At 37.7% G+C, this 24,165-nt stretch overlaps 1 protein-coding gene across 1 annotated transcript in view; it reads right to left on the bottom strand.

Moving 5' to 3' along the window:
• The window catches only part of LOC121406881 (IgGFc-binding protein-like), a gene marked incomplete at its 3' end in the record, with an annotated part of 39,553 nt that extends 16,930 nt beyond the window's left edge, over positions 1-22,623 (bottom strand). Inside the window, 15 exon segments of the mRNA XM_041597753.1 lie at positions 9,665-9,839; positions 10,555-10,757; positions 11,132-11,314; positions 11,924-12,074; positions 12,791-12,946; positions 13,866-14,188; positions 15,890-16,067; positions 16,895-17,103; positions 17,902-18,081; positions 18,710-18,851; positions 19,859-20,014; positions 20,276-20,604; positions 21,030-21,207; positions 21,720-21,922; positions 22,446-22,623. Of these exon segments, the coding sequence (XP_041453687.1) occupies positions 9,665-9,839; positions 10,555-10,757; positions 11,132-11,314; positions 11,924-12,074; positions 12,791-12,946; positions 13,866-14,188; positions 15,890-16,067; positions 16,895-17,103; positions 17,902-18,081; positions 18,710-18,851; positions 19,859-20,014; positions 20,276-20,604; positions 21,030-21,207; positions 21,720-21,922; positions 22,446-22,590 (2,911 nt within the window).
• Between the last annotated feature and the right edge of the window lie 1,542 nt (positions 22,624-24,165).

The following is a 24,165-nucleotide window of genomic DNA, read 5'->3' as shown; positions in this document are numbered from 1 at the left end:
GCTTCGTGAAACGGCCCGCTGGTGACCAATGAATGATAATTCAATTCATTCAAGTCCACAATGGAAATTTGTTTTGGGATTTAGATATATACATTTCATGACAACATCTAAAATATACATGAGTGAAAGACATGCAGACGTATAAACGGCAATTATACAGGAATAGTGCAGCATTCCAAAAAAATATACAAACATAAGGCGGCTTGTCAAAGGTGTGCGTGCGTTTTTACCTTCATATTCTGCGGCGAACCCGCTCAGCGTGCCATTGTCCATTTTTCTTTCCTACGGGTCAGTGCTCTTGCCATTTAAGACGACAGCGTTCCCTTTTGCAGCGAAAACGGAAGCGTGCGCTTTTATCTTTTCTTTTGACACCCCCCGGTTGACTCTCCGATAAGATGTTTCTGCATGAGCGCCCTCTATGTCCACGATATCGACGTCTTAGGCAAACTATTAAAGGAGCGATCTCTAGTCACTGATCTGGATATCGTTGTGTCCTTGTATCGGTGTGCGTAGTTCAGTGGGGTATACATTTTCAAAAGTTATGCTTTCACATTTTTTTGATAATTTTTCGTTTCGGGTTTCAGTATATGACAAAATTCAATAAGATTTAGATTTCATTTCTTTAATAGAACAATTAAGCTTTAGCCCTTTAGCACGAGCATGTGGTTTAATTTTGAAGAACATACCGTTAAGAAATTGAATTTCTGAAAGTAAGTGTTCAGGCGAGGGTAAGATTTTTTTTCATCACACTGAGCCCGCACAGTCAGCATTGTCGGGTGAAAAGGAAAGATATGGAATTGACCTTAACATCTTTGTAAACAAAATGCAGAACCCCACGCAAAAGATGCAATATAAATCATACCTGGGTCCCAAAATGATGGCGTTTAAAGCAATACACTGAAACGCTACTGTGAAAAAAAAACACTAAAAACATAAAATGCAAACGTTTTTTGGTGGAAAAAAGGCTGAAAACTAAGGGCAGCGTTGAAATTCAAATTTGAGCTTAACATAGGTCTATGTTTAATTTAGCCCTCTTGTCAATTCGTTTTTGCTGTGAAATGTCCTTTTTTGAGGACTCTTTTTGGGCGATTTGCCCCCCCCCCCCCTTGTGGAAAATCCTAGGTACGCCACTGCATTTGTTTAAACATTTGAATTCTAGAAACTTATATATTCACACATAATACAGATGCCGTGCAAAACAAACGAATAAAATATAATTTATTTGAACTTTAAAAATAAAATGGATGCTCAAGCTGTCATATCGGTCATTGTAGCTTAAATATGCACAATCCTTGAATTTCATTGCCCGAAATTCAGAACAAAAGGTACTTTCGTTACTTTTTAAAACCATTACAAACATCTTCGAACGAAATCAAAAGGACTTAAAAATGAATATTGAAATTATCAAAGTTGAGGTAGTCTTGACCATGAATAGAGTTGAGTGTTTATAAAGGAATTATAGCGTCTTCTATTAATCACATTCTACACTTTAATGACCGATGAAAAATATCGCGTGAATGAAAATGCAAATTAACACATTTAAGTGACTCCGACATGATATTGGACAGGAAAATCTATAAAATCTTTATACCTGGGATCCGTCTTTATTCTCTTATATAAATTTCCCCTGTGATCTAGAGTGCTCTGTGCCCTAGTGTTCTTGATTACCATCCTGGAGCCACATAACCGAAGGGGGGTCTGGGGCTGAGGCCTCAACAAGTACCATGATTTTATGCATGGTGACCCCACCCCTTCAAACCAGTCCGCTGGGGGGAGGGGACTTAATTATTTCTTTCAATTTTCCTGTTCTACTTATAATATTCAATTTTGTCAACTTAATTCTGATGGTTCCTTTTTCATCCAACTTTATTTCTTCCTTTGAATTTTTCTAAAACTTTTCTATACCTATTCTTTTTTAACCTTCACGTTTGACTTGAACAATACGTGTATATTGCCGTTGGTTTCTTCTATCAAATATTTAAATTAATCTGCAATGTGTGTATGTCAAATTATTGCGAATTAGATTCCCAGTGTCTAAGGTAAACATAATTTACCGACGTAAAGTTAGTAATACGAAAGCCTCTTTGGCCTAGTTTCCCTTCCAACTTTGTACTTCACCTGTTAATCGTATAGCTGCATTCTGTATAGCTTGCATATTTAAATATGCACCAAACAATAAATTAACGTACAGAAAATGGTAATACCTCGGTCACATTTGCTCTACGGCGGCCATACAGCGAGTCGAAAACAGCCGTTTTATTCATTTTATTAAAACCTATATTTAGCAGGTCCAAAAACTTAGAACAAATGTGACCGAGGTATTTAGCATACTAGATCAACAAGAATGGAGTGCATGCTGGTGCGGATCCTGCCAGAGTAACACAATACAATCAGCGCCGTATTTATTTTGAACAATAGTTGGGCTCTCAAAAGTATTGTGTTCTATTTTGTGACCTCTAGAAGTCAGTGGGTCTATACGGGGTCTATATTCTGCACATCAGAGGGTACAGTTATGTAGTGAATCCGGGGGGGATCATCCGGTCCGTGTGCCCCCCCCCCCCTTTGAGAGCCTTTATCAAATTTGTTAATGTAAATATGCCATTTTTACACAAGTGTGCCCCCTTTATTTGAAACTCACAACATGTATTTTAATGAGAACATGTCGTTCATACACAAATGAGGACCTTCACTTTAGCCTGGTAAACAGAGTTGGTAGGCAATAAATATAACTCAAATGTTCACATTAAGAGTAGACCTATAAAGAGGGAAGTTACTTGGTTAATCAAAAATGTGTTGATAAAATATCAGTCGAACGTTATGTTATAATCTGCTTCGCCAAATAGGTTTTATGTAATATTGCTCTTTATAAAGGCAAGCATTAAACTACATTAAATGTCGAAATGTTAAGAAATATAATGGAAACCATATCAAAATGCACATTACGAAAAGAAACAAAATCAAGGTTCTAGTATGGGGACAAAACGAGAACAAGAAAACTACCCATTTGATGCTCATTTTAATTCCCCGAAAGCCGGACGTTGAAAATGACATGGGCCAGCGCATTGCAAGCTGTATTTAACGGCTTACCCCATTGACAAGGTAGATTTAAATTACCCCATTCTTGATTGGGGAGATTAACGTATATTCTTGAACAAAGAGGTGGTCTGACGGGTTGCGGATTTCAATAGAAAGATGACCTCTTGATTGGTAGGGGTATGTCAAGGGGAGATTATCACTTTGTCAGCGCGGGTGACTGTCTTGATACTTTGATGTTCCCCGATGTGCCTTCTATTCGAAAACCGTGTTTGCAACTAATCCCAATTATGAGACTATTTGGAATCAAAATGAGAGCCTAACTGCACCCTTTTTATAGATTTCGTTTGAAAATAAAATACTTACGTTTAAGGTAAAATTGGAATATGAGAAGGCGCTTCATAATATGTAAACCAAATAGTGTCACTTTTAAGCTTTATTCTTTTAAATCAAATGTAAAAATATATGTAAAATAATCTCGCAAGCCTAATCAAAATAGTGCGAGCACGAAGCGCGCGCGCTAATTTTTAATTTTTTATTTCATGTATTTTGTCCTAAAATAGCATTCTGGCAATGCTTGTGATCCTAAACGAGATGAATGAATTTATTACGCATTGATCGTTCTGATAAAAAAGAATCTGTTAACGGCTACTTTAAATTATCTGTAAATGAAAACGTTACATATTTCAACAATCAAATAATGCGAGCGCGAAGCGTGAGCTGAAAATATTTACTTTTCTACCTGAAGAATAGAAGTTCTAAGCAATCTTTGTAATCATGAAAAAGGTAAATACATAACTAAGCAAGAGAAGCGAGCGCAAGGAAAATTTGAGATTTGTAGAATTGTGAGTGGATATGGATCACAGATTAAAAAGGAACATATATGATTTATTATTATTACTTTGAGTTTTGACATAGGGCCGGGATATTCGAAGAACAATATTCCATCATGTGAAAATTATGACTGTCTTCCTATTTCTCTTATCAAATCGCGAGATGAAACTTTTTGATATTCCATTCCGAAAAAGGGACAATTTATCAATAAATTAATTCATTAATCTAAAGCCTAATCAGAGCGCGAAATCTGTCAATATTATATATTTAAAGCACTTTTGTAATTATGAATAAGATGCCTGAGTTGATATATTTTTAACAATCAATGTGCGCGCAAATCGCCATCCGAAAATTGTTGATAAACTGTCATAAAATGGAGATTTTAATTAGTTTGTAATATAATTAATATTGAAATTCTCATAACTCACCAATCAATATGCGAGCGTGCAGCGCTAGCTAATATGTTTTACAATCTGACATGAATAGGGATATTCTGATAACTAAATATAATCTATGTCTTTCAGGATCATGATATGAAAACCCGTTTATAACAAACATGATAAATGAAAAACGCGTCTCAAGTTATACATGGTTCATTGGCGGAAATATACCAATCATCTTCGTTTGTTAATGTTTAATCATCAACATTATCACTGATGTTATTATTCGTATTATCATGTCCATTAATATCACTTCAAAGTTCTAATTACCACCATCATCATCACTGTTATCATCACCATTCATTCATTATCTATTTCCAATCGTTCTCCAGTATCAATTTTATAGTTTATATAATCCCAGGTGAGGTGAATGGGTACCCGGTAGGAAGAAATTCCTCGAATGCTCGAGCGCCCGATCAAGGTAGCCGTGCTAAAGCCGGGGTAATAATAGCAGGGCCCTCTGGCAGAACAGTTTTTGGAACTGAAGTGGCTACCCTGGGTAAATATGCCGCTATTATTATTATTATTATTAAAAAAATGAAAGATAATGGTAATGATTATGGTGATGTTGGTAATCATGAACATTAGATCCGTTTTGTGAGATAATTTATGCGATTTTACACGCTAATCGCTACTCGATGATGGTGAAAGAAATCTTTTAAATAGCACAACAGAAGTCGGGGCGGTAGTTACTGCATACACATACTTTAATACACTACATTATTACAAAAGATTCCCCATCGGGCGGGCCAACGGTCTTTTGAAGTAGGTTTATCTATTGAAATTACGACAATAATCACGGCAGCGGATATGGGGAATTCAAGACTGTGAGCTTCTAGCTCTCCCATTGTTTTCTGTGGCGAACCAGCTGAGCATGCTATTGTCAATGATTCTCTACTATACGGGTGACTGATCTTGCTTTTTCTTGATCATAGGCCAGGGCAATGACTAAGAACAGTTCGATGAGTATCAATGCCAAGCAATCCTGAAAGGTCAATAATGTTCAATTCTCTATATGGAGAAGCTTATATCATGGCCCTATTTGCTTTTGCTTTTAGGCCAGTAAGTGTACTAACTAATATTAATAATAAATAATCACATTCCATCTATTTTAGAGCAATGACCTAATGCTAATATCACTCTACATATCTCCCTGCAGCTTACGGCCCCATAATTTATCTTCACCCGTGAATTACCGAATTTTGAAGCTTAAATTATTGAACATAATGGCATCCTAGTATTGTATTGATGTAATCACTGCAAGTGCAATATAAATGAAAACATTAATTTAATTCTACTCACATTGATTTTACTTTAGAACAAACTCACCCCCTCTTCTACTTCTTCTGTTTCTCCGTCGTTATTCTTCTTTTCCATCTTATCATTCTTCTTGTTCTCATCCTTCACTCCCTTCTTCATCTACTCTTCTTACTCCTTCTCCTTTTTTTAATCTTTTTTTCTTCTTCTTCATATCCTTTGTCGTCTTTCATTATTCTTTTTTCTCCACCTCATCCTTTCCTGCTGCTTCTTTCTTTTCCTTCCTCCCTCTCTTGTTGTTCTTCTGCCCACGTACCTGCCCTTCTTATACGTCTCCTACTGCTTTTCCTTCGTCCTTCTTTTTCTTCTTGCGTCTCCTTTTTTTTCTCTATCTTCCTTTTCCTCTCCGTATCCTTTCTCATCTCTCATTATTAATCTCATCCCTTTTTACTGCTCCTCCATTCTACATGTACGTCTGCTTCTCCTTGGTAATTCTTCTTCTCCTCCTCCTTCTCCCACCCCATCGATTTATGATGATAAAATTATAATGAAATAATAGAAATGTTAACGAAGATAATACTTATAATAGAGAAATGAAGATGATTGCGATAGTAACAGCGGTGATGACGATATCGATAACTATGGGAGGATAAGACCATGTACAGCACAACGTATCAGGCGCAATTTCAAATATGATTACATGACGATTTCGACACGAAATATTCATCATAATCTAGACCTAGTACATTAATATACACTTATCTTTGTAGAATAATGAAATCGCCGCTCAATATCGATAATTCTGATGATCACTAAAACAGAAAAGCATACGTGGGACAGTGTATTATAACATTGCCTCGAAAAATACCTGACATTTGATGGAATTCTGTGCTTATATCGCTCATTTCTCAGCACTTTTACGACTTTCTTTCACAGGGCTATTTGGCAAATATTTTTCATTTATACAAACACTTCGTTGGTAAATTTCATTGGATTCTGATCGAACAAATTTTCAGATCGTTACCACAGTTGGTATTTATCTTCAATTCCGAACATTACGTTTAATACGTTAAACCAATTAAATGAAGTTATACTTTAGTCTGTTATATGTTGTTTTTATGTTGTACTCTCATACCCCGAGAGGGGATCGATAGGGTGAATAAAATGTAAATCTAAATCAGGGGCGGATCCAGCCTCCGCCAATAGGGGGGGGGGGTGATTTTTTTTCACCAATATTTTCCCCGATCGGCCGCCCAAGGTTGATATTTAATTATTTCTTTGAATTGGTTGTCCCAGTGCCGTAGTGATTATTAAAATTATTTAATAAGTCTTCGCATCATCTTATTCACTCGCCTTCCTCCTCTTATGTTTTCCTCTTCTTTTTTTCTCCTCTCTTTTTTCTTTCTTTCCCTTTTTTTTGCTCCGCCAATAGGGGGGGGGCCTTTGTAAATGTAAATCCAACCAAGAATCGGATCTATACAACATAATGTCTAAAGGTCAGGGGAGGATCCATGACGGGGAAAAAAGGTTCCGCTTTTAGGGGGGGGGGCACTCTTCTGTTTTGGCTGCATTTTGCATTACAAATTCTAATTGTGCCTCTCATAATGGAAGGGGGCAAGGGCGGCTCCCCCCTAAATCCCCAGTGATAGAAGGGTAGAGGAAGTTTGAGGATGCTGATTCATTCATGGCATACAATTTTCGAAATAGACGACCACAATTTCGTAAATATCCAGTCCACGCGCATGCGTACTCTCATTCCGAAGACGCAAGTCATAAAATAATTTCACCCCCACCTGATCACGGTTTCTGCGAGGACACAACTCTGCTTTCTCATGAATATTGATTTCGATGCAGAGGCAGAAATCGGGAGAACCCCTCTAAAATTTCCGAGTTTTTTCCACTCTTTCAACTGTATTTCCTTCATTTTTTTCACCCTTCCTCTTATTCCATCCCAATATTATTTTCTTATTTCTCTCTGTTTCCCCTCCCTTTTCTCTCCCTTTGACCTCTTAGTTTCTTTTTCCTCTTTTCACAATCCCTTTTGGTCCCGTTTCTTTAAAACATGGAGATAAAGAAAATTAAGAGACAATATGTTATCCTGGGGAAATGGTTGCCCGTCAAAAATATGAAAAACTATTTAAAACAGTTTCTAATAAATCTTTGTAAATCTTTTTTCTTTCTATGCCTAATAGAGCTAAGCTGTTCCGGTCATATTTATCTTATCATTCTATTTCCTTCTGTTTTTTTTTTTTTTGGGGGGGGGCGTTCTCGACACCTGTTTGAGATGCGAGTAATAATTAATATTCCAAATCGACGTGAATTCTACGAATGGCTTGGGCCTACGAAACGAAAATATGTGGAATCTTATTTTCCCACCTAAAACATGAATTGACTGTCTTCCAATTGCAAAAAAGAGGTTTTCATGGTTATTGCTGCAAATTCGAAAGATCAGTAACGATTTTCGACACATGCGTGATTTTTTTTTAAGCTACCGTGGCTTTATGAATGCACCCGATAGATGCGAACCACAGTTCAGAACAGTGACCCGAACTCTCGATCCGACAGTCAAGATGAACATGATGAAGGCACACATTTGTTTTGGTCGTAGAGGGAGCTATTTAGAATAGATTCTTCGGCCTTTCGACAGAAATTAAGACTTGCAGGAAAGACGAACAAAAGAACGGTGGCATTAAAGGGCCTTTGATGGCGGCCGTTCCTTTGAAGACAAGGGAACGTTGGGCGGGAAAGCCGAAGCGAAAACCCGGATGCGGGAAGAACGATGAAGAACGGTGCGTGGACATTTGACAAGCTACCTAATATCAACAATGAAAATTCCCACAAGGCGCCATTTCCTCACCCGCGCTTCCCCCAACAAGATAGTGAAACGGTGTGTCAGTGTGAAGGGAGAGAAAGAGAAGTGGCAGAGAGGCAATAAGAACTGAGAGAGGAGAGAGAACAGAGATGGGAGAAGAAAATAGAGCAGGGAGAGAAAACAGAGAGGGAAGATTACCTCCGGAGAAAAAGAGAGGCAACAGGAGGGGGCAACACATAGCACAACCTTTTTTTGCAAATATTACACACTGCATTCAGACTCCATTCAGATAATTAGGTAATGCATATATTCTATAAGGTTGGGTAGAAACTATTTGCTAAGGCTTGTATAGTCTCCTGAACATTGATAACTAAATATGTATCAATTTATGTCAGTCTAAGGTCTTATTCTTGTACAAAACCATGAAAATTTTAAAGTTTAAACCAAATGACTCATTGGACAGTTCTTTCTACATAGGGGAAAGGGACACATGCCATCACATGGAAAAGAAAGCCAAAGGGGGCTTCGCATTACGAAATTTTGTGTTTAAAAACAGATCTCCTCTGACGCCCCAATTTCAAATTCCAAGCTTCTCTCACTGCCCCCCCCATCCCCGATATCAGCAGGAATGGTAATCCTTAAGTAAACAACCACACACTCTCCCAGATAATCCACCTTCCCCCCAAGGAGAAGTGACCTTCATACGGCCAGGCAGAGGGAGAGAGAGAGAGATGTTGCGGTTTCCAGCGCGGTGTTTGTTCAGCTCTTATCGGCAGCTGCAGTCGACCCCACCCCAGTTTAAACGAGAGAATTGAAGCTCTCCCAAAATCTGAAATTGGGGTTTCAGATTCCCCACCTGACCTCCCATTGATATAACACGCAGGGCAATGGGATTCCTATGTTATAAGCTGGTGGGGTATTTTTTAAACACAGGATTCACGTAATGGGAATTATCTCATGAAATTAATTTTGGGGTCCTAAAATCAATCATAAGTCTTGCTATTCATTGCTAGTCTGCTTCCAATAGAATGTTTAAGGTCACAGTCTAGGGTGTTAAAAACAGTGTCAGTTCAAGCACGGTGTTGAAATCTGGGAGTGGTGTTGTGACAACACCAACACCAGCGACAACAACGTACTTGAAATGATGCTGGTGTTGGGATTGACCTCGGAAAATATGACAACACCTGCTACTATAACCAATTAGTGCCCAGATGGCATCACAATGCCCAAGAAAGTTGACGATAATACTGGGTTTGTTTGGGATCTTTTCGATATTCAAACAACTGACCTCTGATGCACTGTTCACCATCGTAGGTGAATCTGTCTCTGCAGTAGCAGTCTCGGATGTTGCCTTTGATCCGACATTCCTGATATTCCTTGCATCCATACGGCAAACACTCCGTCACTCCTCCTGAACAGCTACAAGACTCAGAGCAATCATCGCTGATCCACATCATACCAGCCTGCAAAGGACAAAGGTCATGAGTCCGTAAACACATACATACGTATGAATAGTGCTTTTTTATTTTCAATGTACATTACATAAGATGAAGAGATAGAAAATAACATGTTCTCTAACTGCATATAGTATTTAAGGGTAATCATAGGTTAAAGAAATAGGTTTTGAGATTGTTTGGAAGGGAGCATCCACAATGCTTAGGTTCCATGCATTGCACTTTGTACCTTAGAAAAGGTGTTATAGAAATGTTGCTATTATTATCCTTATTTTTTAAAATACTATTATTATTATTCTTACTATTCTCATAATTACTCTTATTATATTATATTTTCTATAAAGAAACATGGACTTGAATTGAATCTAATGTGGAGATTATTCTCCCCATAATATCCACTGTTATCCTTCTGTTAGATTTTCTAAAACAATCTCTCTGATTACCCCAATTGTAAAGTATGTGCACTTGGACATAACAGCATACCTATTCTTGAGATATTCATCAGGTTCCTTTTTTTATCAAACTCATTAAGAATTTTGAAAAATATGCAAGAATAATGAGACACATATGCTCTCAACCAAACAAATTGCACCATTTCACTCTTTATAATAAATGTCATAAAACTAGATTCTTCTCTTTCGTTTTCTGACCAAAGCACAAATTCTATCCATTTAGGTACATGTACAAAAGTTATTCTTCCATTCCGAAAGATGCAACAACTCACTGATATGTAACTGCCATCAGGAAGGGTGCATCCGCAATTCTCAGGTTCCACGCATCGCCCTCCATCGTCTAGCTGTCCCTCTGGACAGCTACAGGTCTCTTGGCAGGGAAGGGTGCAGTTCAGGTCTGCCTCGGGTAAGGCGCAGCTTGGCTGGCAGGCACTTCCACAGGGCTGGTAGGTCTTGCCGGTGGGACACTCGAATGCTGTGTTGCATCAAGATAGAGAATTCATTCATATTGATATGCCATGCAAATTATTTTGCATAACACAATGTATTCCAAGGTCTTCTTTTTTTTTATATGTGTACACATACCACACATACAGTACTCTCATAGTTCATAGAGACAAAATAAGGAGTTATTACACTGGTAGAAGACACTGTAAAAGAAGTCTGTGCCATGACTTTTAGATGAAATTCAACTCAGCACCTTTCACAGAGGACATTCCACGTTCCCCTTGTCTTCTATTTATGTAAAAAAGGAGGATTGGCGAGGAAAGAGACTGGGCAGGATGGCTGCTTAGTTAGGGGATATGTCTGACCTACACTTATCATTAAAACAAAAAATGTCAGACTTACGACACTGTAGCACTCTCTCTCTCCAGTTTCCGATGATGCCGTTGGCTTCCCTGCATTGCTGAACGTACTCCTGCAAGGCCCCGCAGACGATGTCGTTACCAGGATCGGTGTAGCAGAGATCAAAGATACAGGCATCGTAGTAATCATCCTCCTTCACAAAGTCAAGACAGTCACCAAGGGGTCCTGATGAAATACAAAGTATTCATGCCATATTTCTTATCACACCTATTTTGAATGGTGCACATGTATACCCAGTTGTTATACATGTATGTCTAGACAGGACTTCCATCCGGACAAGACAGACATTTTAAAATTTAGCCAGTAACATTTCATAAATTGTTGATAACTATTGAAGAATGGAGCAACTGAATACAGTATCAGGTAACTTTAGCACTGAAAAGAAGACGTTAGCTTTGTTTATTGTGAAACATTGACCTACATCATCTTCCTCTTGACTTACTTCTGCTGCTACATATACTTTGGTAATGTACAAAAATTGTGGAACTAAGGCAATTTCAATATCATCCATGAAACATATCACAATATCTATATAGAATATATAAACTTATAAAAAAAGCAAATGCCTCTATTAGTGTCCATAAAATTTCACTATATCATACAGGACTGATCAATTATTAAAAAAAAGCTATTTCCCATGAAAAACAAGTCGTTCTGATCCTTCCTGAGCTGTGCATTATTTGTTTGAATCTATAACTGGAATCAGCATGTAACAGTATTACATACTTATCAACTTAAAAAATAACTGCATTGCAACAAATCATCTCAGCTCACCTTCTGGATTGATAAAGATATAGCAGATATCTTCCACCAGATCTTTGATAGCAGAATCCTCCTCACACCTGTCGACTGGTCTCTCTAAATCGGGGTCACACTCATAGACATCTAACACCCAACTATTACCAAATACATTTTCAGATGTTGTCTGTGCGGGATTAAAACAAATAAGAAAGATTTCTCTGACAAACATACATTTACAGTGAATATTATATTAAAGAACCTTCTCAAAAAGTACCCTTATCGTAAGAAAAAAGGTGTACTTTCTTAGTAAAATAAAATCAATTATAATTTCGAAGTCTGTTATAAATTAACTTTACTAGTACTAGTTTTGGGTGCTGTTCCCTAACACACCATCCATAGAAAATATAAAGCAAGTTTGCAACACGATACAAGACACTATCTTCTCTTTTTATGCAGCACTGTGGTTATCTTTATTTAAGATAGTATAACCATAATGGTAACTCCCATAGGAATTCAGCAGGACAGCTTGTTGCTGGTTAACGCCAAGCTGGTATATAACCAACTACCTCGGAAACACTTTACGTCTAGGTTAATCAGTCATAGTGGCTGGCGTTATAGACAACAGATATTACTCTCGGGTATTTTTATCAAAGTGGAGACTATGGCAGAGTGGGGATTCAAACTCACAACCTTGCGATTATGAGTCCAATGCTCTAACCACTGGACCACACAACCCGAAAGTAATAATGTATATTAAGTGCTATAAATAGTAATAATGTATACTAAGTGCTATGTTAATGTTGAATTTTATCATAATCAACAAAAGATCACTACAACCAATATTCTGCATCACAATCCTAAGGCTACTTATTGGAGTATATGAATGGATATACTACTCACCACACTACCATCTGGTAACCTGAATTCATTGGTCCTGTCATCGTCAAAGGTACCACACAGGCCACATGTAGCGTTCCAGTAGTCATATGAAATCTTAATATGGGCAGTGCTTCCACCGTCATATCTCACTTCCAACCCAAAATCAGTCTCAATGATCTAAAAAAAAACCATATTAACGATTTGAATAATATCGTTCATATCCCATTCTATGGGGATTATGAGAACTGTTCACTTAATATTTTCTTCTAATTATGGCAGAATCAAAACTGTAAAGGTGTTGTTTAGCCACACAGGCTATTTATTTGTTGCAGATTAATCCAGTGCTAAATCAAATATTGATAATTTTTTATAAAGATATTTCCTCATGGTATCAATATTACCAAAATGTTAAATATAAACACCTAGAGTTCAAAGGCAACAAAATGATGTCATCTTGTTAATCAACTCATCTGTTTTGGTTAAATATTTAAACTTATTGTTGCACATAACATTTTCTTTCTTACATTAATTCTCTTTTTAGATATTACTGACAACACATGGATCATATTATGTGGAGTTTGTTTTAAACAAAAAAGCCATAGTAAAAATTAGAATGAAAGAAATTATTCTGGTTAAATAAGCATATTTTAATCAGAAAGTCTGTTTATTGCCATGTTGGCAATAATGTGGTATATCATTACTAAAATAGAGTACAAATATACTCTAGTATAATTGAAAGAGCCAGATTACCTTTATTTCTTACTACATAGGCATCACCGAATTGAATAAAATTGGATTGAAAAGAACTGAATCAAATTGCCAAAGGTGATTCATCCCCCCCCCCCCGTCCATCATGCGAAGAACACAGTGTCTGACACACTAAACTTAAGAGTGTCTTCCCCTCTTCACTCTGAGACATTTGTGTCAACGAAGTATCATGCATATTGGGCAAAAAGTGAGGAAGTAGTTCACTCAGAAAGATTTTTCTCTGATTGAATTCATACATGTCATTTACATTCATTACCAGAGTACATCATTACCAGTGTAAATTCCAAAAAAAAAGAGTTACTCTCAGTACCATGTTCATAGTTCTTACCGAGTAGGCACTTTCAGTACGTATCATGATGCCATTGTTCATCCTAATGGGAGCCATCCTCCTGGCCCCGTTTACCAGGATCTCACGGTTCTGCTTGATTGCAATGCTGGTGCCGTTCACCTCAAGCACAATCTCCCTCAGGTACGACACCGACTGTGAAGGTTGGATCTTCTTGTTATCACCCCAGAGGTGAAAGTCGACCAAATCAGTACGATCGGTGCACGGTCTAACCAGGGTGTACTCACAATCTCCTTGGAAGTCGTGCCTACCGTTGTCAAAGGTGGTGTAGTGAGGGTCACCCCAAACGGTGCATTCCCCGGGAGCTGTATTGAAGACAGAGGAATCAGGGTTTCCCAGTGGCCCAGATTTGCAAAGGTGGTTTTGAATCCGATGTTCGAACCATGGTTTATGCAGATTTCTAGCAATGATTATGCTTAATTCAGTGAATACACGTTTTTATTATGGCGTGATTAATTGACACTCGTTACTAAGTTTGCAGCATTAATGAGCTCATTCTTTTGAATTTTTGTTAATTAATTTACTTCAACAGAGGGCTCATTAATACAGTAAATTCAATACAAAGAGACAAGTATCAAGCATCCTGTGTCAAAAGTGTGCATTCGTTAATCTCATGCTTTCTCAATACATGCACTGAATTAAGCGTAATAAAAATAAAAGGATGAAAATTTGCATAAACTGAGCTTTGAAGCAACAGATTATAGACCACCTCAGTGAATTCAAACAAATATGTTTTACAATGTATTTCTGCAGTTGTCATCAACTATGAGTGGACTAAAGAGTTTATAACAAGTTTAAATTGAAAAAAAAAGTTATGAAAAACAACCAAAGAAAACAATGCATACATGTAAGTTTCTGCATAAAAATTTTATCTCCTTATTTCCTCCATATTTCTTTCTAAAGAATACTCCTCTATCCTTGTTAGTCAATATTCTGTTCTTGCACATATTCTGTATTCTACAATGTCATTGTGTATCCTTTGCAGAGTTTTCTTTAAATAACTTTTTGATTCAGGTTTGACTGTGTTTGGAATATTCTTATGCAAATTAAATGGAAAAATAATGAACAAAAAAAGGACACAGCAAAACAGGTTTGGTGCACATACTCATTAAATTGATAAATTTGAAAGGCAGGTATTGTAATTCCATTAACTACATGTATGTAATGTCCATCCCAGTGGCTGATTGGGGGGTATTTCTGGCCCCGTGCCCCCATCCTTTTGATTGTACTCGTCAGTATTTTTAAAGTAAAAATATGTTGTTCATACACAAGTGTGCTCCCCCCCCCCTTTGAGAGTCACAGCAAATATTTTTAATTATTTAATGCTTGTCAAATTGTACGTGGATAAATGTGCCCCGCCACCTTTGGAAATCCTGGTCCATCCGACCCCCCTTTCCTATATGTGGGACCTCCCTGATATAATATGTTTTGTTTGTTCACTTTTTTTTCAGTATTCAATAATGTTACAAGTAGAATGAATAAATGTACATAGATTAAATATTTTTACGCATGAAATCTGAATTTGTGAATACATACTGTAACATGTATATTCCATTTGGACTCCAAGCCAGGCAGGTGTTTCATAAAGCTGTTCATAAGTTACAAGCGACTTTACAAAGAACTGGTGATCCTTTCCTAGGAACTACATCAATACCATTGAAAATATTGTGTGTATCATTTACCATGAGAAGGGATCACCAGTTGTGCATAAAGTTGTTCATAACTTACTAACTGCTTTATGAAACACCACCGGGTCCTGTAAAACAAAGGTAAGCAATTGATCGTATGCTTGATTTTTACAATTGATCGTACATTATAGTCAATGGAATTAATTGTAGAAACATGTTCTGTGATCATTGCTAAGCTTTGTGTTACAGACCCCAGGAAGATCCAAAGAAGAGGAGGGATCAACTAAGAGAGAAAGAGAGACAGACATACAGACAGACAGACAGAGCAATATACATAAAGGCTAGATTCATAAGAATCAAGCAAGCATTTAGACAAACCTCTGACACATATATCGTCCTCGTTGCGGGTGAACCTGTCAAAGCAGTAGCAGTCCCTGACCCCGCCCTTGATGATGCATTCTTCATACTCTCCGCACTCTATGTCAGAACAGGTCAGGGTGATTCCGGTACAGGTACAACGGCGGTCGCAGGTATCACTGATCCATTCAGAGCGAGACTAGAGAGAATGCAATGAGGAATGAAAACAGGAGAATTGAAGACAATAGAAAGATGTGCTGTAAGTCACCATGTGGTAGTCCTCAAAAGGACTGTTTGTAATCTTACATGAGTAATTGGTTGCTCTGAGAAGAACTGTTTATGTCTTGACAAATTTATATCTTGACAAGTTTATACTCTATTCCTACTGTAGAGTTAGAGTAAGGGAGTTTCTTCTTGGTCTCCTTCCGCATAATCTGTCTCCTTAAGATTCTTGCAGCCGAATGTGCGTGTGTGCGATGTCCAAAGAATGGTTGCATATTATGGCTGATTTACAATCAAACATGTTTCTTGAAACTCCAATTAGTCTACTACAAATGATGCATAAAACCTTATTATCGATTTCATAATCAATTTATAATCAACTTATAATCTATTATATATATTATAGTCCATATTATTCATTATTCACACCTCCCAAAATTAAATGACACTACAAACTACTAAACTACTACGCTTTAAGTCTTTACCCGCCAAGGAAAGAATCACTCCTGTGCCACATTGCTCTCAAGGTACAACCTTAAGAGGGGTTTTAGATCTACTGGGTTACTTCAGCCCACAATAACTTTTAACTGCTTTATATTAAAGAAAAAATTGTGTGTACAAAGTACAAGGCGATGCATGCATATTGTGTGTGTGTGTATGAACAATAGACTTGATACACTCGGTGCGTAGTGTGAATAGATTGTGACTTGAGTCGAACTTGGAAGTCTTCTGTACAAGTATGTGACTCAAGTCGAACAAAGCAGGCAATGAGTTAAAAATTATTCAATACTGTTCACTTTTTACCTCCATGTGGATGTTCTCTCCTCCGTAGAAGAAATCACACCCGCACTCGTTAGGGTCAACACACCGGTCTCCATCCTCCACCAGGCCATCTGGACAGACGCACCTGTCGTAGGAGGGGCGGGTGCAGGGGCCAGAGGGCTGGAACCCACAGGTCGGTTGACATGCGCTGGCTCCGGTCTGGTACACTTTACCTCCAGTGCAAGTTATAGCTAGAAGTAGGTTAAAAATGATAATAACAATAACACTAATAATATTACAATACAAATAATGCTTTCAATAAGAATAATAATTATGACATTAATAATAATAGTGGTTCCTGTTCATATATTGTGTGTATTGCATTGAGGCTAAAAATAAATATTGCAGGAGTCATAGATGAGTGCAATTTGCAATAAAATATACCGGTATCCTTTAATATCACAAATCATAGGTGTGCATAATCTATTCCATGAAATGGATTGACAGAATAGAATGACAGAATAAAATTTGTAGTGGAAAGTTTGATTCCCTCCATATTTGTACAAATGAAGAAATTCCATCTGCTTTCTATTATGACACCACAGGCACATCTACTACCCGAGTAAAATGCATCAAAATTCTTCCCATAACCTTTCCTTAGAAGAACAATGCACTTCAGATGGTGTCTTGATTTTTTACGTAAGGGATACATGATGCACCCACAATACAGTGCCGTGCAATATCAAGACATGCACAGTGCTGCACCCAAATCTGCATGGCTGAAAGATTGCATGGCATTAAGACGTAATCACATGACTTGCATGAGCACTCACCACTGGCTACATCCTTGGACCTGTTTTAATATACGGATTGAACTTAATGTGACCTTGTGACATTCAATGAAATTTCACAAATCTCCCAATAGTGTCTTGATACCTTAATTTCCACTTTCGCAAACATCGCGACATGGACTTAACTTTAATTGTCGAACATCCTTAAAGTTGTGGGAAAAAATAGCACAACAGCTTCTGAATTCAATCTGAACTTACCACACTCTGGAACCTCCGATCTCCAATCTCCCAGATCGATGCCTTCATCCATACAGATCAAGGCATATTCCTGGATGTAGTCACATATATCAAAGTCAGGACCGAGGGCACATGAGTCATAGACACAGTCCTCATAGATATCCCGAGGAGATACATAGTCAAAGCACTCGGACAGAGGACCTGTTGACGTACATAGAAAAGACAAGTTGACGGGTTAGGGTTACCTACACTATTTGTGTCATCTAAGAAACCCCACAATATATCCTCAAGTGAGTTAGGTCCTTAGTAATAAGCCAAAATTATCATTCTGACTTCAAATTCAAAACTAATTTGACTAACTTTTGTACGTACTATAAATGTACTGTGAAAAATAAAATTCTACAATCAAACCAAAAACAAGAGTTTGTAAAAGACCATTTCTTTTCAGACTGATGCAAATCTCAGGAGATGCTTGAGTAAGCCACAAAATATAGACTTCATTATTTAATCTCCCCCTGCATCCAGTATTTATACATGTATTACATATAATCTTCCTAATTGCTATTTCTTGATCAACTTAACCAATTCATCATTTCAATCCTTCACCAACAGAGGAAGGGGGGGGGGGGGCTCAGTCTGTCCTCCTAATTTCAATGATATTTAAGATTTCATTGCAAGCACCCTTACGTCTTAACGCACTGGAACAAGAACTTTGTAATTCAAGGTTTGCCATGTTTAAGAAAATGAATGAAACAACTAAACATGGTGGCCTAGTTATGCTGATGGCTGAGTTGAACATAAGAAAATAAAGCATAGGATAAAGACTTACTATCAATGTAGCTGAAAATATAACAGAGGTCCAGTGCATCGTCATATGTGTCTCCTTCACACACAGGTGGTTCAGGGGATTCCCCATTGCAGGTGGAGGGGTCAACGACCCAGTCCTGGGTGAATACCGTCAAGTATGGTGTCTAAATTGAAAGAAAGAGAGAGAGAGAGTGGAGAGGAGAGGAAAAAAAATCACTGATGCAGTTATCTAAACTTATCATTACAAGATGCAAGGAGTTCAGGAATGCTCTAATTTACAAATACGAGTGTGTAATCTTAGTTATGTTAACCTGCTGACAACTGAATTACATGATTCTCATAGGCGTCATTTTGAAGCATTTTCCTTTTAATAAGTTTTGTGCACCCACTTGATCAATGAAGAACTACATATTGTACCTTTTACAAGGCCTCTATTATCATCAAGCCTGAACGCTTACGATGGCGGTCTCCTGCATTCCTTTACATAATCTTGTTTTAAAAAATGTATTATACAGTTTGTTGATATTTATTTACACTATTTATACTATATGACTATTATTATTTCAGAGATGCCAAGTTCAAAAAAATGTAATTCGTGAGATTTTCATGACTCGACGTCTCTATGCGCGCGCGGCCAGTACTTACACTCGAACGTTGCGAAAAGGTGCGCGATGCACGCACGCTATTCATCATATCACGTATACTAGCTGTGCGCTGACTGCACTTTTGATTCGTCTCGCGTGCCGGGATAGACGTGAAGGCGGTCGGCCAGTCGTATAATCTGGCGAATAATGCTACTTTTCTCTTTTTTTCTGTCGGGTCCCGATGCGTGAGAAAAATGGGTGCCATGCGTGAGATCGTGAGACGGACCCTGAATGCGTGAGTCTCACGCACAATGCGTGAGACTTGGTAGCTCTATTATTTTGTTATAAGTATTACCTTTGTACATGTATATTGTATACATGTATTTTATAATTCTGAAACTGATGTGAATGCAGATATAAATCAAATCAAATCAAGAAAATAGATGTGATATTAATGGAAAATTGTATCAAATTGTATTTTGTATAATATATTTCTAGGGCTAGTGATAAATAGTTAAGCGCTTAATGAAAAATCTGGTCACTCTTTTGCAAATACATCAACCTAAACAACAAAATAACCTCCTTACCTGCGACCCATCTTGGCGTCTGTATTCGTTGCCATCATCGCCATCAAAGGTACCGCATAGGCCGCATGTCTTGGTCCAATAATCATAGCTCAGGTCTATATCTGCAGTGTGCTTGCCGTCATAAACTACTTGCAATCCAAAAGAGGTCACCAAGTACTGTTCAAAATATACATGTAACAAACATGTTTCTATTAAAATAAACCAATACATTCCTGATTATGGTGCAGGCACAAAATGCTTGTAATAAAAATTTTTCCCCTGTTCAATCATTATTACTATATTGCAAATCATAAAGGCTTCAACATCCTGGAAATATGGTCGGTATAGTATACTATCAGACGACTATGAGCAAGTGTCTTCAATTTGCGAATGTCTTCTATTCTACCTTCTCTAACATCAAACGAAACACACACTTACCAGGTACTCACTGTCCCACTGTATCCTGACATCATTGCCATAGCTGAAGAGAGACCCCGAGAGTCTCCTCCCGTTGAAAAACACCTTATTCCCACTCTCCACCCTGTACGACGTCCCATTATACTCCAGAGTAAAGCCTCTCATGTAGGACACTCTATCAGAAGGACTGTTCTTTCGGTTGTTGCCCCAGAGATGGAAGTCCTCAAGACTGCTGTTGTCGTGGTTGCAAGGTCTGATCAGAGTGTATTCGCAATCGCCTTGGAAGTCGTAGCGGTGACGGTCGAAGGTCCGGTAATGGGGATCCCCGCGAACCACACAACGTCCTGGGTCTAAAATCAGGTAAAGACGATAAAAGGTGAGAGATAAATCAGTGTATGCATGTAAGACCTTTAAGAACAGCATAAAAAATTTGTTTATTCACCATTTAAAAAACTTCAAAATTGGTTTATTCACCACTTAAGTCTTCAAGAATATTTTCTCTAATAGAATCAAATTAGACCAAGTGGGAGGCTTTGTTTTGAGATTGTATAACATACAGTGTTTTCCAAAAATATAGTCCCGAGAAAAAAAGTACATACATATATTTGACTTTCTTTATTCATTACTAAGCCTTGTTCTTAGATAAATCTACAAATACTGACATGTTGAGATCAAACTTGTGGCTGCCTAACACCATCTGACAACAACTGTCAGATGTAGGAAATTGGCATATTTAGAAACGATCAATAAGGAGAAGAGGAATGGTTATGTTTACCTCTCACGCATTCTTGATTATCATCTCTAGAGTATTCATCTTCGCAGTAACAGTCTCTGACCCCTCTCTTGATGGTGCACTCCTCGTTATTTCCGCAAGGTCCACTGGAACATTGAACGCTCCCTCCGGAACAGGCACATTTCAAACTGCAGTCATTAATAGTCCACGTTTCACCGGGCTAAGCACAGACAAGAAATATTCAGAACTGTTTTTTTTCTATTTGTTGTTAAAGTAAATTTTGCAGAGTTGTGCACCTTATGCTTGAATGAACTCCAATCTCAGAACCCTGTTTCTCTTTATCAGAGGTCGGTGCCATGCCTTTCAGTGGAATATCCCGCTTTAAGACACAAACCTCTCACAATAGGTTTCCCGAACTCTGTATTGTTTTTTATAAGTTGAAATGTGATCATTAGCATGAAAAGACACTTGCAAGATTCCAGATTAAAAAATGTGGCACTGCCTTTTGGTAAAGTTGCCACATTCAGAGAGTCTGATCTTTTTTTGTTTTTCCACTTATTAAGTACTTCATATTGGCTCTAATTAAACAATTCTAAAAGTTATTTAATTATGATTTTTTTTGTTCAAGGTCTGCCCTGTCTAAATTACATAGGAAACCAAATATTGATTTTGCAAACTTCTTTTTTTAGCTTTGAGCAGTCGTATATTATGATTATCTACTTGTCTACTTACGGAGCGGTATTCACCAAGTGGCCCCAAACAACCGCAGTTTTGAGGGTCAACACACTTATCACCATCCAAGACTAGACCCTCGTCACAAACGCATGCCTCGATACAGGACACCGGGCAGTTAGACTGGAGGTTCATGTCATAACAGGCAGGTTGACAACCACTGGCACAAGTCAGGAAGGTTGAGTTGACAGGACAAGTCACCTCTGTAAAAAAAAAAAGGAGGGGAAAAAAGAAATGGGAGAACGTGTATATCTTTGATTAGTAAACAAGCATCTTAGTACATGATTGTTGACCTCATACACTCCTAACAGGAATGTACAAGCCTCCAATTACCCACTTTGTCTCGGAATAGAACATTTTTTAATAGACAGCACTATGTAAATGCATAATATTAGTGGGGCGTCGTGGTCTAGTGGTTACGACTCTCGTCTTTCAATCAGAGGGACATGGGTTCGAATCCCAGCCATGGTGTGTTTTCCTTAAGCAAGAAATTTACCCACATTTTGCTGCACTCAACCCAGGCGAGGTAAATGGGTACCCAGAAGGATATATTCCTTGAATGCTTTAGCGCCTATACGGCAGCTAAGCTACAGCCAAGGTAATAATATGACACCAATTATCAAGTGCAGCAGAGTACAATATGCAATTATAGTAGCTGCACTATACAAATGAAATATATTATTATTATTATCATAATATTATCTATATCTATTATCATCATCATACCACACTGAGTAAGCTCTGCTCTCCAGTTTCCGGGAACTCCTCCAGCCTCCCTACAGGCCGATGCATAGGAATCTACGTCAGCACAGAGCAGATCGTCCTCCGGGAGAGTAAAACACAGATCGTACACGCAGGCATCGTAGTACATAGCCGGATCGACGACACCAAAGCATTCACCAAGTACACCTTTAAGGGCAGAATAAAAGGCAAATCCATGCAATCAATTAATCTTCAAATAATCTTGGTGTTATGTCAGATCCTGGAAATATCTTTACTCATTGATCACTTTGTTTGACTAGAGACTGCCACCTTCAACTGATGTATCATTTCATTACAATACAAACAGAGTGCATTAAGTCTATTGTAAGTAAAGTACACACATACACAATAGGGATGTGTGCATTACATTGTACAGTGTAGATATCCAGCTTTAATTTACAATGAACCAATTAAGTTATTGTGACTTGCAAACCAACCCCCCCCCCACACATATAATAAGGTTGCACCCTAAAATCAATCTGGGACAGGAGGGATTATGTCAACTCATGTTGAGCATGGAGTTAATCCCTATTATCAATACAAAGATGAACTCAAGATGATGATATGGGCCAGTACTTTCTCTTCAGTCATCCTTCTGTGGGTACATGTTTATAGTCAATTTCCCTTTTTATACTTTTGCTAAAGGAGAATGAAACTTTTAGAACGAGATAGCTTGTGTGAAAACTGAAAAATCAAAGAAATAGATCAACGAAAGTTTGAGAAAAATTTGACAAATATTGAGGAGGTTATGAGCATTTGAATATTGCGATCACTAATGCTATGGAGATCCTCACATTGGCAATGCGACAAAGATGTGTGATGTCACCTGTGAACAACTCCCCCCCCCATTACTTTAGTATATATTTCACTTAAATTGCCTCTTTTATCACATTTATCAGTAGATCTTGTGTTTTTTCTATAGGAGAGCATGTAATATAGATGCTATGGAGATCCTCACATTGGCAATGTGACAAAGATGTGTGATGTCACCTGTGAACAACTCCCCCCCCCCCCCCCATTACTTTAGTATATATTTCACTTAAATTGCCTCTTTTATCACATTTATCAGTAGATCTTGTGTTTTTTCTATAGGAGAGCATGTAATATAGATTTTTAAAGAATACATCATGGATAAAGAGTTCATATCACATAAGAAAAAGCAAAAAGAGACATTTTGGGGGTATTTTACAGTCCATCACAGAGAAAGTTGTTCACATGTGACATCACACATCCTTGATCGCATTGTCAATGGGAGGATCTCCGTAGCATTAGTGATTGCAATATTCAAATGCTCATAACTTTCTCATTGTTTGTCCGATTTTTCTCAAACTTTCATTGATCTATTTCTTTGATTTTTCTGTTTGGACGAAAGCCTACTTATTCCAAAGGTTTCATTCCTTTTAAGTCAATTCATCCCTTTTAAGTCTGGGCCCCGTCTTACAAAGAGTTACGATTGATCCAATCAACCACAACTATATATGGACGGCCAGCAACATCAGCATCTAAAATGTATGTTTGTTCAAATTATTTTCTCGATATGATGTATATGCATACATTTAGCATTATCCAGAAAATTCAGTGTGATTCTCTTTGTTTACTAAGGAGAATGTGCTAATTTCCTGTAGAAAAAATATTATGGTATGGATGGATTTCCATACAGTTGAGATTGATTGGATCAAGAGTA

The sequence above is a fragment of the Lytechinus variegatus genome, chromosome 2 (assembly GCF_018143015.1).
Source record: "Lytechinus variegatus isolate NC3 chromosome 2, Lvar_3.0, whole genome shotgun sequence".
NCBI lineage: Eukaryota > Metazoa > Echinodermata > Echinoidea > Temnopleuroida > Toxopneustidae > Lytechinus > Lytechinus variegatus.
Note: the sequence above shows the minus strand (reverse complement) of the source record. Positions and strands in the feature narration are given on the sequence as shown.